Source organism: Amphiprion ocellaris, chromosome 15 (assembly GCF_022539595.1).
Source record: "Amphiprion ocellaris isolate individual 3 ecotype Okinawa chromosome 15, ASM2253959v1, whole genome shotgun sequence".
Lineage (NCBI taxonomy): Eukaryota > Metazoa > Chordata > Actinopteri > Pomacentridae > Amphiprion > Amphiprion ocellaris.
The window spans coordinates 21,407,783-21,424,241 of NC_072780.1; the positions used below are offsets into that span (position 1 = coordinate 21,407,783).

General features: G+C 39.4%; 1 protein-coding gene across 4 annotated transcripts in view; it reads left to right on the plus strand.

The window, feature by feature from the left end:
• Positions 1 to 14,789, plus strand: part of thrb (thyroid hormone receptor beta) — a 143,003-nt gene extending 128,214 nt beyond the window's left edge. For all 4 annotated transcript variants that reach the window (XM_023277528.3, XM_023277537.3, XM_035951537.2 and 1 more), the window contains 2 exons: positions 1,771 to 2,029; positions 5,213 to 14,789. In XM_023277528.3, the coding sequence (XP_023133296.1) occupies positions 1,771 to 2,029; positions 5,213 to 5,454 (501 nt within the window). In that variant the 3' untranslated portion in view covers positions 5,455 to 14,789. The remainder of the gene's footprint in view (positions 1 to 1,770; positions 2,030 to 5,212) is intronic.
• Positions 14,790 to 16,459: the final 1,670 nt, after the last annotated feature.

The following is a 16,459-nucleotide window of genomic DNA, read 5'->3' on the forward strand; positions in this document are numbered from 1 at the left end:
AAACAGTGCACATGCAGAAGGAAGCATGTGGGTTTCAAGAATGGCACAATACTTGGCAGAGTTCAATGTGCCATCACAGACAGTGAGATGACCAACACCAGCAGCACTCATGCATCCCCAAACCATACTGCCTCCACCATGCTTGACAGTAGGTACTGTACATGCTAGCGATAATGCTTCGCCTGACCTTCTGCAACACGTTAGCAGGAGGAAGATAAAGCTGGAAACTGGACTCATCTGACCACAGAATCTTCTTCCAGTTCCTGGCTGTCCAGTTCTTGTGTGCTTGGGCCCAACAACGCCAGGCTAACCTCTGTCTCTCATTGATCAGGGACTTCTTGACAGTCTTGTAGGACCTTAAGCCATGATCTAAAAGTTGACCACATACAGTGCTGGTGGAACACTGGACATCACTTTGGTTTGACCACTGCTGCTGAAGCTCCTGTGGTGTCATGTGGCAGTTTTCCTGCACATGCATATCAGGATGTGGTCATTTCTTGCTGAAGAAATCCTTGGACGCCCAGATCTTGGTTTGTCTTCCAAGCTGTTGGTTCATCTGTATTTCTGCAGAGTGTATCCAACTGCTGAAGGACTGCATCTGCACTTCCTGGCTATCTGGTGGCAGCTGTCCTTCCTGGCTGAGAATTTGTACCTTCAGGCATGTTTCCTGCGCTAGGTTCCTTGTTTTAGCCATTTTTGTCTCTGAAGAACTTTCAAATGTGCTGGCTTTGTATAGGCACGAAGCACGGATACAAAAATTGTGTCTTTTAGTAGAAAGCACAACTTTCATTAGTGGATCACTGGTACCAGAATGACCCAATACTCAAAATTTCTTAGGTATTTTTATGGAACCAATCAAATTTAAGTTTTTAATAGCCTTTTTAGGATTTGTTTAGTATTTTGGCTGTGACTGTCCTAAAAGAAATTGCATTTGAACACCTAAGAATGACTCTTAATGCAATAATTCACAAATGCATGGGATGTCCGAAAACCTTTTTCCACCACAGTAGGTACACAACAGGGAGGTTCTAATGATTCCTCTGCTTGCCACAGTACTGATGTGATACTTGTTTGAGTTCTGAGACACTAATCTACTTCCAGTATTTCCAGAAATATCTCCACCTTTGTGAATGTCAAACAGAAACATGGAATTGCATTGGAAAATATGGCAAATGTTTGAGGTCACTGGGAAAAAGAAGAGATAATTTGATGTTTCTGATCTCATTTCTTTCATAACCAACCATTTACATTAAAAAATATGGATTAATACATGGAAGCAGTTCTGATAATTCTGAGCAATTTAGAAACTATAAAATAATGTTTTTATTTTCACTGCAGTACAATCTGACCTCTAAATGTTAGTGGTGTCTAGCTGATTCCACATTCAGGAATGATGTTTGGTGAGGACAGGAAACATGGAATTTTTTAACCATATTTTCAGATCAGCTAACAATTAGTGTCTTAAAAAATCCTGTACTCTGGGTAATAGTTTTGTAAATTCTACTGGGACTGTTCAATAAAGATCTTACTAGTTAGCTATCAAGCCATTAGGCTAACTGAGCTGCTTATTTGTGCTAATTTTCAGTGTATAAATGTGCCTTAATGTTGTCATGGTTCAAACGTTTTTGTTATCGATCTCTGATTTGAAGTGTTTTTAAGTCTAATTTTTCCACCATTTTAAACTGACAAAATAAATGAATAGATAGAGCTGTCTCTGTCGTGTCATGAGCTAACTTTCACCAGCGCTGATGTCTGTTTTATTTCTTCTAGCTGCCTTGTGAAGACCAGATCATCCTGTTAAAAGGTTGTTGCATGGAAATCATGTCGTTGCGAGCTGCTGTTCGCTATGATCCAGAGAGTGAGACGCTTACGCTCAATGGTGAGATGGCGGTCACTCGAGGACAGCTTAAGAACGGTGGCCTGGGAGTAGTGTCGGACGCCATTTTCGATCTCGGTGTGTCACTCTCCTCGTTTAACTTGGATGACTCTGAGGTGGCTCTGCTGCAGGCTGTCATCCTGCTTTCATCCGGTAAGCACCTGCTGTCCAGACTTAACACACATAAGTTGGTTAAGCGTGTTGCTTCTTAGTTTTTCACACTTCTTGTTGTTTTAATGTAAATTCTTAATCCTGTGCTTTAATCTAGCATGCATTTTATTTATTTTGTTGAGTGAGTTGGTGTTGTCTGTTTTTAATTGGTGCACTTTTAAAGTTTCTCTGGCTGCTGTCTTGGCCAGACTTCCCCTGAAAAAGAGGTCATTGTATCTCAACGGGACCAACCTGGTTAAATAAAGGCTAAATAAATAAAAATAAAAAAGTTAAGTTTCAATGTTATCAACAAGTTCCCTGTGTAACCCGCAACCATTTACACTTGCCAATATTTATTTGAAGACAAGATATTTAGGGAAGCAGTCAGTACGCTTCTGTTAGCCTATTCACTGCAGCATTAAACTTTTACAGATTTTATATGACCAGTGAATAACATTATACAACCATCTATCCATAAAAAGTACAGACCTTGTTGGCTCAAAGACAGTGTTTCATATTGTAGTACTGCTTTGTTCTCATCTGCATAAATAGTATAAATATGTGGTTTTACCCCAAATTCATGTAAAACTACAATCAATCACCTTAAACAATCTGAGGTGGGTTGTCCAGCTTGCTTGGGTTTGGCTTCAATTCATCCATCCATCCATTATGTATACACTGCTTAATCCTCAGTAGGGTCGCGGGGGGCTGGAGTCTATCCCATCTCAGTTAGAGTGAAGACAGTGGACACCCTGGACAGGTCACCAGTCTATCACAGGGCTCAATTCAGTTCAGGTCAATTTTATTAATATAATGTAAATTCATATCCTATGTCATCTTACAGCATTTACAACATGGTAAGATACAAACCTTACCAATTTTAAACAGAGCAAAGAACCCAACAATCCAAAGTTGCCTTTGGATTCCCTATGAGCAAGCTGTCAGCAATGGTGGTAAGGAAGCAAAAAAAAAAAACCCCAAAAAACAACTGAAAATAGGGAAGGAAATAAACCTCCGACAGAACCAGGCTCAGAGGGAAGGCAGCCATGTGCCTCGAGCGGTCGGGTCTCCACCACCATCTCTCTGTGTGACACTCTCATCTGATTGAAGATCAGTGTTATTCTGTGTTGGTATTGTACAGACATGACATGAGCTAAACCTCCTCTGACTCACTGACAGTATCCACTAGGGTTTATTCAAAACTCTTCATAAAACTAAAAGGCTAAATATTTTTGGACAGAAAGTTGATATTTTTTGCATTTTCACCATGTGTGAATTAGACTTTTTTGTGCCACAGTATTTGGCATTTATACCAGAAAGGAACGCAAGCAAAGTATACTCATACATGCCCAAATTCATAATAAGTGGCATCATATTCATGTCAGCCATGATATTTATCTGCCTAGCCATCAAGCGAGAGAAATAGTACAGTAATTATTGCCAGCTGGATGGATCCTGTTTCACATCAAGTGCAAATCAAGCCACGCATCTCTTCAAAGGCAGTTTTTGTTCAGCTCAAGAAGATCTGACTAACAGGTTACTACACATCAATGCTCCACATAACAAAGATAATTAACCCTCCAAGCCCTAAGGAGTTTCTGGGTATTTGTAGTCACTCTGGGCTCATTTTTCACTGCAATATAAAGTCCTGCACCACTATGGAAGCATCATAAAAATGCCTTCTGCTCAATATGGCAAACTTATAAAGCTATGAATCATAAAAAAGAATAAATAAAATGTCATTTTAAATTAAATTTAATCGAATTCTTTGGTTTAATATTTTTGCAACAATTGTAAAATATGTGCAACATTTTTGTAAGTGCTCACAGGTGTTGCTTCTACTGGATAAAAACAGTGGCTGTGTATACTAAAGATGTTTTATTTCGACATCTGTTTCTATACTTGTTTCCTCTGTGTAAATATGACCAGTCTTTCAACCAAATAGTTTTAGTTTTTGTCAGCTGAGTCACCAATGCTTCTCAGTTGGAGTTGGTGAAGGAGTGCTGAATTGTTTTTTGGTTTTTTTTTCCAGAATCTGATTCAGGCAAACAGTTCATCTAATGTGTATAATAAAATGATTTTAAATATCCAGAATTTTAACTTAAATTTGGTTAATTTTACCAACAGAAAAACATATGATTAGTTCAAGAACTGTAAGAAAGCTAAAAATTCAATGATTGTTTCTGTTTTTACAATTTCTGGCTGATTTTTTTGAAGATAGCATGTCAAGGTCAAGGTGTCTCTATTAGTCTCACCTCAGAGCAGAACACCCCCCCTACACCCCCCAACCCCTCCTTACACTGTTACACACATGGTTATCTAGATGATCTTACTGGCTTCCTGTCTTTCTGCTCATCCTGGGTAATCTGCTCATTAATGAGCTCCACTGACAATCATGTCTTTTAAACCTGTCAGCGGATTTCAGGTTCAGAAGGGTTAATGGATTTGAGAACAGATAGTTCTGCATTCGCTTTTAGTTTTAGGCTTAGTTTTAGTTTTAGTTTTTATTTACAAAAGACAAAAAACTTGAAATCTTTCTAACAATGTATAGTTTTGCAATAGGCTGATGCTACTCAAACTTTCTGGTAAAACTGTCATATTGTCAGTCCATTTAGCATCCCATCATCAGCCCACATCATTCCTTTACATATGGGGAGATAGTGACCTCCTCCATCTTTTAAAAGCTCAGTATGCTGTTATCATCCATTCTGAACATTGATGATCAGAAAGTAATTCTGATTACATTCAGGGACCTTCTACACCCATGTGAATCAGTATGTCCAATGATGTTCGTCCAAGACAAAAACGGATCTTTGTAACGTGGCAAATGTCGTAGGAGGGTGTATTTTAACCCAAACCAAAAACCCTTCTGTAAACTTAAGTAGTTCTGATGACTAGACAGATAAATGAAAAACAGCATGTGAAGTAGTTTGCCTTCTCATCCCCTACAGCCTTCAAATGTAGACTTTTGTTTCTCTTTATAAGTGCTAAATCACAGCTAAACTGCCCTTAAATAGGGTAACAACAGCCTACTGAGCTACTAGAAGGTGGAAGAAGTCCCGACCTGCACATGTGTGAGAACTATGTGCACTGCTAACGCCGGGTTATCACATTTCTTTTCACATTAAGGTACAAAGGTCTATCTTAACTGTCAGTAGCACTCTAATGAACAACATTTGTCATCAGATCGTCCGGGCCTGAGTAGCGTGGAGCGGATCGAACGCTGCCAAGAGGAGTTCCTGATGGCCTTTGAACATTACATCAACTACCGCAAACACAAAGTGGCGCATTTCTGGCCCAAGCTGCTAATGAAGGTGACGGACCTGCGGATGATCAGCGCCTGCCACGCCAGCCGGTTCCTCCACATGAAAGTGGAGTGTCCCACCGAGCTATTCCCTCCTCTCTTCCTGGAGGTCTTCGAGGACTGACCAATGGATTTCAGTGTATGTGTGTGAGTGTGCATGTATGTGTGTGTGTATGTGTGTGTGTGTATGTGTCTGTGTCAGCGCCTGGGCACCCTGGTGGTCTCAGGGATGGAACCAGCAGAAGGCCCATCACAATGAACTTTCTATTAGCACTACTGAGTGTCACTTCATTCCATAGTTTAGGAGTAGCTCTCTGGTCTAGTTTTGGATGAAACCAGTCCTTACAGTGCGGGTACATGTGAATAGCCTTTTGATTTCTGTTTTTTTCTGGTTTGTTTTATTGTTATTGTGGATATAACCTCTCACCTCGGATTTTACTCTAGTTTTTTTGTGTTGATGATTGTACAGTTGACATAATGGTGATCTTATCAACACTTGTTCCTTCAGTAGAAACCATACAGTTGTTGTATTTTCTTTCCTTTATGTTGAAAAACTCAAAATGGCTGCTCACCCGATACATAAAGTAAGACATTGTCAGTGATCCATTAGCCTTTCCCCCCACCTGCTCGACTTTATTGAACCCGCTTGTTGGTTAATATATTAACTGTCATCCATCCAGTGAGTGTCTGAACTGTTCAGTACTTTACCCATTAACAGTAACACTCACTCTAGTGGACAGCACCTCACAGAAAGTCTCTGGGTAGCCACACATTACAAAGTGACATCAGAGTGCTGCATTCCAGAGCTGTTGGAAAAATCTGAATTTTGCAGTGGGAGATCAGCTGAAGGCAGAGGTCCAAGCAAGAGACAGTAACTTCTCGTGACATCTAGATGGCAGCATGCATTGTTAACAGTACACGACAGTTCTGTACAGCTTGTTATTAGGCCTCCAAATACATTTATCTTTGCGTCAGTTTTAAGCATAATAGTTGATTGAGTGCGTATGCTATGGTAACTGCACTATTAAATACCTGGACAACATTAGTTTTGTACTGCAACTGCATATTCAGGACAGTGCATGAGAAATAATACACCCATTTTATCAATAGAACAAGAGAGGAAGATATTTTGAAAATCACAAATCAAATTTTGAGCTGAAATTTAGAAGAGATGGAAACAGCTGTATACCAAAGTGTCTTAAATGAACGTAAACAGCTTTTGTCACACACAGAAATATTCAAGAATAATCTGTTAAACCACGTTGCTTTACCTCTGAGATATTGTGTGTTCTCATACAAAGAGAACATTGAACCAAACTCCATTCAGATCAGGTTATTTAATTACAGCCTCATGTCCATAGCATAATGTTGAAATGGTCAGATCCACATAAGAACATAGATATGATCCAACCTTTCAATTAGAGCTGGCTGAAGAAAATAGAAAATAACAAAGGCCTAAGAGGCAGGATATAAAGTCTGCTAAATCAAGGAGAGACAGTGGAATGAGAAAAAGGGCTTAAATCATATTGCTGGAGGCTATTGTTTGTGAGATAAAGAGATAGACTGTGTGTCTGTGAGCACATATGTGTGTGTGTTGCTTTTCACCAAAGCTTGTTCGCGATAGAGCTGCAACGATAAGTCGACTAATCGATTTGTTTTCCAAGCACAATCGCCCATAGAAAAGAAAGCTGACATCAGCTTCTCGAATGTAAGGGTTTCATGATTCTGAAACTGCTAGTCAGAGAGCACAAGACATGTGTTCACAGTTTCTCAGTTCTAAGAAACTGAGAAGGTCATGTTCTGGCATTTTACAGACTCTCAAACAATGATAATCAAAGATAAACATGATTGTTGAGTCCCACGCTCTAGGGCTTTTATATAACAAAAGCAGAGCTGCAATTTTAAATTGAAAAACAAAATAGTTGATTGGCAGAAGAGTAACCATTTTGATAATCAATTAATGTTTAATAAGTGTTCTTTTTTTCCAAGCAAACATGGCCAAGATTATAGGTTCCAGCCTGTCTTTTGTTAGTTTTGTTGTTTTTTTTTCTATTTGCCATATTTGGTAATAAATTGGATATCACTCTAATTTAGAGTATTAGACAAAATGAAGGAAAAATCCAGTTTTATTTATATAGCGCCACTTCACAACATATGTTATCTCAGGGCACTTTACATAGTAAAGTGAAGATCTTAGAATATTATAAGAAGCACCCCAACAACTCTCTTTGAACAACCCTTAGTTACAGTAGGCAAAAAAAACCGCTCCCTTTTAAAAGTTGGAAACCTCCAGCAGAACCAGGCTTAGGAAGGCGGCCATCTGCCTCGACCAGTTTGAGGGAGAGGAAAAAGAAAAGGATAGTAAGAAACAGACAGACAAGAAAACAAAAACGCTGGGGAGGTTGGTGGTAACAGTACCTGCAGAAAGGGACAGAGAAAGAGAGGGAAGACAGAGAGGACAAAGCACAAATTACAGAAGAGAGAAGACACAAAGATACTGACATCCTATAGTGACATGTAGGGTGGGAGAGGAAAATCAAAGGGAGTTGCTCAGTACATTATGGGAAGTTCCCCTGCAGCATAACTAAGTCCTTACTCAGGAGTTTGGCGACTTCCTTTTAATCGTTGAGAGGTGGACATTTCTCACTATTGTCCAACACTGTATAAACCGAACAGTCAATCAAGAAGATATATGGCAGATAAGTTGATAATGAAGATGATTCTCTTCTTCTCCCATGCTAAAACTCTATTTGAAATTCTTGCTAATGTTGATTGTTGTTTTTGCCTTCATTTTTACAAGCTGGACCATGACAACATACAAAAGTTGTCATTTCCAACCTGGAGATTCAGACTTCACCGACAGTGAAGGGACTGCAGCAGTAGCATTGAAATGAGCCTGCTCATCATTGCCAGAGACTGGTCAGGACTAACTAAAGCACATAATGGCACTGATGTCATGAAATGACAATCATATGTACTCGTTTTTGTGTAACAATGCCACATGTTGTGCCAAAACCAAGTGAATGATGCCCTCTTTATTAAACCCCTGCTGGGCTTTCCTAGTGATATCAAGATTGGGCTAACTATGTTAGTTAGTGCATGCCGCTCACACACAGTCATCCCTCTGACTCGTGTTTTAGTCCACGTTAGCAGCTTCTACTATACAAAAAGTCTGAATTTTAAGTGTTTCATCTCAGCTGTATTGCCTCACAGTCCCACATACAATAACTCTGAGTGTTTGTTTATTTTTACAAGTCTCTGACATGGGGAGACTTTATGGTAAAACAGTGACGTCATGGTGCTATGGTGGGTTGGGGCGATGGCTGATTGAACTGTATTGTTATTTACATGTTTGAAAAACAGCCCACCACCTCTTATGATGGCATGCGTATACACTAACACAGACATGCACATATACAGTACATAAAGTATATCTGTACACATACTGTACACATGCACATGAATGCATGTGTTTCGATAACACATGGGTCAGACCCACCACTGTGACCAGCCGGTGGGGTTTGCAGGTCTAGTGAACGTTGGCTGGCCCAAAAACAGTATGATTCATCATCAGCAAGGTACACTGAGAAAGCTGGTGAGATTGTGAAAACGTAGCACTCTGTCCTTTCTTTTATTTCAGCCGGTATGTTGTTCTTTTGTTGTTTTAAACAGTCTGTCTATGGTATTGTTGTTTGCATTGTGACAAACATTTGCTTTGTATATCTCGCTTTTTCAAGCTTCACACTATCCCTCAAAGCAGCTTGTGTTTAGTTTTTCTTTTTTGTTTTGTTTTTCTCATTTCTGTGAAGTGACGCCTTTTTATCAAAGCAATAGACTTGCTGCAGTGTTTGAATGACCCGGACCTCACACACACACCTCGCAAACTGTACAGACTCAAATAAATGCACAGACAATCAGAGGGAGATAGATGGGTGTCAAGGGCGGGGAGGCACCCAGGCTCCAGCGGCCCCTATGAACATGCAGGGCCGGGCCGAGCCGTGCTGAGCCAGAGCCATTTGGAAAAGTAACATTGGCCACGTTTACATGCACCCAGTGTTGTCCGCAGTGCTGTCGAGGTCTCCGTCTTGTGAAATTGTGTGCAGGTGCGACAGTGAGCTGCCTGGTGCCATTAATAAACCTGTCAACAGAGCAGCCCTGTTAGAAAAGACCCTGCAATAATCATCATCCCATCAGTTAGTGAGCGGTTTATTTCTGCTGCATTAATGACTTGATCTAAATTGATGTGTGGAAAATGTGAAGTAAATTTAGCCTTTTGTCACCTCTGGAGCTGGCTGAGCAAATCTAATCGACGTTAGGCTGACTTACCAACTGATCCAATGGCTCTTTGCAATCAAACATCCCAGGAACTAAACTTAGGAACTAAATGAGGACCTAAAAGTCCCTTTGGTGCTCTTGTGTTTGTGTTGCCATTGCATCTGAAGAACCATGAAGATCGTACATTAGAGCCAGTTAGACCTAAAAAAGCATCAGAGACTCAGTCTTTCGACATAGTGACAGGATAACACCATCATCTGTTGCTGTTGCTTGACTGTTTAGTCTACACTGGTGTATGTAACCACCCTAAAACAAAAATCTTTCTTCAGCATGCGCTATCAAACCTCTTTTTGAAACTTTAAAGACTCTCAGTCTGGTCTCAGGACTTTGGCTGCATAACTTAGCATTAAAATGATCATCAGCATGAAAACATATTTCTTTTGCTAGCCCCAGTATGCTAGTAACATCTACTACTTGTTATCAGGCGGACTGAAAGCTGTAAACTTGTTGATAGCAGTTGGAGACCTGAGGCCCTTTTGCTCTGCAGTAACTTGTGGGCTGGCTTAGGGCTCCTGAATGTCTATGAGTGTTCGATCTTCTGGAGCCTCCTTGAGGGCAGTTTTCGACAAAGATAAAAGTACTCAGAGGAGAGAAATACTGATTGGTGAAACTCGGAGATCTGGAGTTCAATCCAATAGCTACTACTTGTTGGGGTTTTGGTGTACTTGGAGTTAACATTAAATTCAAATCTATTGGATACTACACCAAAAAAGAAACAGTCTTAAAGACCCAGTTAGGGGTCTGTTCCTATAAACCTCAAGTCTGCCTCAAGTTCCTGCAGTGGAAAGGCATATACAGAACTGAATTCCACAATTATCCACTGGTTCAGAAGCAGGGACTAGAAGGGGCCAAACTATGGCCGGTGCACTACAACTGGAACACTGTTCTTACATTCAAAATGCAAGCACGACTCCTGAGTTCCTCTAAATGTTTCTGTGTTCCTGCACAGATAAAGAGCCACGTTGAGTTCAAACACTTAAAAATAATTCAGAATAATTTAAGAGCTGTATTAATTAGCTTTTGTTGTATTGTGGGACAGAACTCCATAACACCAAGATGGACCATTTGAACATATGTCTGTGAAGATTCTCAGTCATCCAGGTCATGGTAATCATAGGAGATCCAGTAAAAATCAACTGCACTTCTCTTATAGGTTCTTGAAGATGTGTCACCTTTCACCTTCATCCTCAAGAACCTACAAGAGAAGTCTAGTTGATTTTTACTGAAGCTCCTACAATTAATTTCAATATAATTACTGTACATCGATACTACGTCTAATGTAATTGCAAACAGTATTACAGTGCATATTTGCATGTTCAGCAGACGCAGAGCAGCATTAGTATTCCAGTTCATGAAGGAAATACCCAACCGTTACCCTGCTAGATGTTCAGATGTCCTCACCAGCTAGTTGCTGTCTTTGCCTGTTTGACGCTGGATGCTGGTCAGATAAAATACATTGGGTTTATCAGAGCTTTTAGCTAAAGGCGTGAGAGACAAAGCACTACACACTATATGTATGCAAAACTAAAAGATACAATGAAAAAAAGACCAAAAAAAAAAAAAAACTTCCGTGGAGTTGCAGAAGTGAGTAATAATCCTCTATGGTGACTTCTCGCATGAAACACTTGACAGTTGTCTGCTGTCATCAAGTTTGCTTTGGACTTTTAAAGTCCACAGTGCTTCTTCTTTTCTGGAACTTCACCTTAGCTTTTGAGAATCAAGTTTTGTTGCATGTTTTGTTTCCCTGCCTTCAGTGGACCTGCAGTCAGTAACTAGCGCTAGCAAAGCCTGTATTTAGCTAAATTCGGTTTCGATTTATACAGTAACTCACGACAAATGTCATCTCAGGACACTTCACATTAGGACACACAGTAGGATAAGGACCTTACAAGAGGATTACCAATGTCTAAAACGCTCCCTTCCTGCTTATAGGTGCCGAGTATAACCTCACCCTGTGTTTAAAGATCACCACGGTTAGAGAGTAGTGTGTAACTGGACGTCTAACGTGACTTTTGATTAGATCTAAGTCATGTTTGAAGCCTGTCTGTGAAGCCAGCCCTGGATCTCTCATAGTCAAAGTATGAATTTACTAGTAAAGATGAGGCCAACTTCAAAACTCTTGGCAGAGATGTTTGGAGGTTGTATTCTCCAAATTTAAAATGAAACAAGACAGTTCACTCATTTCCACATCTGTCTCTAGTTAGAAGGTGCATCTATATAGCCCTTTTAAAGATCATACAGTCATTACCCTCCAAGAGTCATGAGGTAGAAAAAATATTCACGTGAACATCTGCGCAAACCTTCAACTTCTTGACCTTAAATCCACTGGTAGAAGTTGCGAGGAAGGTGTGAGCTGTCTCTTTTAAACCATCCTTGACTTTACAAAGCCAATGCTGACATATAATCAGCTGTTTGGGACTTATCTGTGTTATGAAATTTACATATGAAAAAAAGCTCAGTCCACCTCCCTCAGCCCCCGTCCTCAAATTAGAGCGTGAAACTGTGCTCATTTTTAAACATCACATTCAGTTTGCACGAGTTCAGTATTTGTTTGCTAATCATCTAATTGTTTTTTTCAGTTTTGTCACAATGGTCCTGACTTGTGCTGTGGAGACATGACTAGATTTTGTTATTTCTTTTCAGACCCTCATTCTACCTTCCTTTTAACTAACGTTACATTACCACTCACAGACTGCCCCCTTCCTGTCTTGCCCCTGCACTGCCTCAGCTCAGGCTTCAGGCAGATCTACTGGAGGTAATACACCAAGCATGGATAACTAACTAATACAATCCCAAAAAAGAAAGAAATCTTACTGTTCCTTTACCAATTCTAATGATAAAGTATAGACAGTATTTTAGTTATTTAAAGAAAAATCCCGGTCTTCGTACATGGACACGTTGCACATGTGCACTAGAAACCATAATTGTTACTTCCAGACAGCATAAAAGAGCTGCTTTGGGTTTCCTGTTTGGCTGGTAAAGACATGTAAGAGTTAAAAGGTAAAAAAAAAAACAATACCAAGGATATAGAATACAGTACAAATCTCATAGCGTCAGCATGCTAACGTTGCAGGCTCAGATGTTTGGTCGCATACTTATGTTCACAGAATAATGCGGACCTACTTGGACATTGGATGACAGGAAATCATGATTGTCCTTCACTTACAGGTGTCCCAGAGTACAAATGGCACCTTCCTTACAGTTAACATCATTTAATAACCTTTTTTTTTTTTTTTTTTTTTTTTTTTACATTTATCAATGTGTAATATTTTTACCTACCACTTGACCCCTGGAGAGCTGTTCTATCCCCATGATGTGTCAGCTTGATCTCATGAGAAGCCGGTACTTAGAAAGATCCAGTTTTCTTTTTAATATGTGCCATTTAATATGAATAATATTTCATATAGCATAATTATTAACAGTGACGTAGTAACTGCAAAAATCTGAAATTGTGGCAAAGTAGCAAATTATTATGTTTTCACCCCTAGCAGACATAACGCTACCTGGTGAATGCAATTCTAATATGAAATCTGATTATAGCTTTAGTTTTGTCACCTGACAACTCCTGGAATTAAACAAAACAGGCTCTTTTGTGGCTGTAAAATTTCGCAGTCCAGCCAAAAGAATGAGCTAAAAGACACTGAAATGTTCCACAGAGCTGAATTCCTGATCATTTTCTGTCAGTTTGTCATTGTGAGTGACTACTAATAGACAGTGATTTAACTCACCATTCATGTACTATCAATTAGCTCAGATTAAAAATTTTTTTAAAGACATTTTTGAGCAAATTACACTGCCGTTCAAAAGTTTAGGGTCACTTAGAAATGTCCTTATTTTTGAAAGAAAAACTGTTTTTGTTAATGAAGATAACATTAAATGAATCAGAAATACAGTCTAGACATTGTTAATGTGGAAAATGACTATTCTAGCTGGAAATCTTTAATGGAATATCTACATAGAGGTACAGAGGAACATTTCCAGTAAACATCATTCCTGTGTTCTAATGCTACATTGTGTTAGCTAATGGTGTTGAAAGGCTAATTGATGATTAGAGAACCCTTGTGCAATTATGTTAGCACATGAATAAAAGTGTCAGTTTCATGGAAAACATGAAATTGTCTGGATAACCCCAAACTTTTGAACGGTAATGTACATAAAAATACAAAATTGAGTGTGGCACTTAACTCTGTGTCGAATGCGATATAAATGGGTGTGTCTTGCAGGATACGTATGAACTGTCACTCAACCATAATTACTTGAATGAGCGTCTATACCGAACTGTTGGTGCATGTAAACATAGTCAATGCTGACTGCTGGTTCAGAAAATGTTTACTGTTCCTGAAGTGGTGCCAGTATGCTGTTATCTCTCCCATGAGTTGTTACTCTTAAGGTTACTCAGTTATAAACCAATAACAAGAGTTGCACCATAGAAAAGCTATTTTACAGTACAACGGAAAAGGATGTATATTTTCAGACTGCAGATTTTTTTTTACAGATGTTAGCATAATAGGAACATGATATTGTTTTGCATATTGTTAAAAAATACAGTATCTTGCTCTCAAATCCATTTCCACATCTCTGCAAAGAACCTGAGCAAGACGTAATGAATTATAAAAAAAAAAACACTTCAGTTAGTGCAGCGTTAGTTCTACGATTTAAAAAAAAAAAAAGATTAATCTACTATTACTGTAGCTGGACCTCACTGCTACATATGAACACATTTAGGGACAACTTCTTGGTCAAAGTGTAACCAGCATCAGAGACAGAGTCATCCACTGTCCACACGGATTTCTCTCCTTGCGTGTTTGAGTGTCTTCTTGTTCAGCTCATCTGTTCAACACATAGTGGAAAACCGTTGGAGAGAGAGAGGCAGTGAGAAAAGGTGTATGTAGGTGTAGGAGTGAATCTGTGGCAGCAAAGGAGAGGATGACAACATTGTGCTCCAAACATTTGCTGTTGCCTATTTTACTGGAAACCGTTTCTAGTAATCCACTGTCCAGCAGTGGACGGTGTTCTGACATGAGCGTGGAGAACTTCCAGAGCAAATGATCTTGATGCTCATGATTGACAATGATTGCAGCTAATGTGAATTGGCTCTTGTGAATAAAGATGGTTTTGAGAGAATTTGGTTTTGTGCTTTTACTTATTTTGCTTTTTTTATATATAATTTTTTTAATTACTTGAGTTATTTTTCTTTTTCGACCTCAGTTAAACATTTGTTTTGGTTGAAAGTTGTTTTTTTTTTCTCCACTGACTTCCATACTGACAATATTATTCATCTCCAGAGTTTGAGCCTGTTCCTCCACCTCACTGTGCATTGTGTCCATTAATACTGGAATATAACTTGTCAATTTTTTAAGCATAAGTAACTTTAGAAATATGCAGTTTTTTCCAAAAGTATTTCAACATCCATCCATCCATTATCTATAAACCGCTTAATCCTCATTAGGGTCACGGGGGGCTGGAGTCTATCCCTGACTGAATATACTGATTCTCAACTGTCAAACTGAAGCAGTGACCATTTTGACTTCTTTTTACGAAGGTCAGATTGATTCCCTCGTCGGAGGCTTTTTCCAGCATTTCAGCAGGGCGCCATTGTTCACCTGAAACATGTTCGTGTTTCAAGTTTGTAACAGAACATTGCTCACTAAGTAGCATTGCTACAGGACGAAATATGCAATCAGAAGTAAATGAAAGTATCAGAAATCAGTTTGGTTTCAAAGAGAGTCATTCCCAGACTGAAGGTTTTCAAGCTTTGTTCGGTGGCAGAACGAAAACAGCTTCATGACAGACACAAAATGTACTAAATAGAGTACAGTAAATAGACTCCAGTCAGCAGAAGTCCTGTCAAAAGAAGGCTGTTTAGTAGTGTCTCAGAGGATGAGCAGCACCTTTAAACCAGTTATCAGCATCAAATGAGGCCAAACACTATCTGGACGGGAAGACATTTAACACTACAACACTCTGGTTCACATCTTTGTGGAGAAGGATTCATACTGCAGCAAGACAGTGAATCCAAACCTCAAACCTTTGACTTGAAGACCAAAGAAGCTTAAGTATTTCTCACCATCAAGGACTTCCCTCCACAGTCACCTGACCTCAACGCCACTGAACATTTACGGAGAACATGAAGGCTGAGAAAGACAAACATTCCTGACATGACAAGAAGCTGTTTAGAGCATCATTACATCATCAACTGGTGGAGTCCATGTAGTTCCGGTGCTGCTGCCATTAAAGCAAAGAGACAAATTATTTCAGATCAACAGTTTCCTCAAATTCATGGACATTTTTCACAGTTTCCACAGAAATTATTAGGCTGATATTGTCATTTGCAGTAATACATTCTGTATGGGTCTACACTCTAGTTCAGAGGTCGTTTTTGTTCAGGGGCCACATTCAGCCCAATTTGATCTCAAGTGGGCCGGGCCAATGAAATATATATATATATACACATGCATGTGTGTGTGTATATATATATATATATATATATATATATATATATATATATATATATATATACACACACACATCCACACATATTTATTTTACAGTGAAGATGTGGCATCAGTATTGCACATGCAGTGAAAAAAAAAGTAGCAGCAGTTATGTATTCACAGTCGTAACAGGTGCCCAGAAGGGTTATTTTGAGTTCGAGTCTGATGGCTTGGGGGATGAAACTGCCACAGAACATGGCTGTTCTCGTTCTGATGCTGCAGAACCTCCTCCCAGAGGACAGCAGGGAGAACAGTCCATGATGGGGGTGAGTGGAGTCTTTGATGATGTTGCAGGCTCTG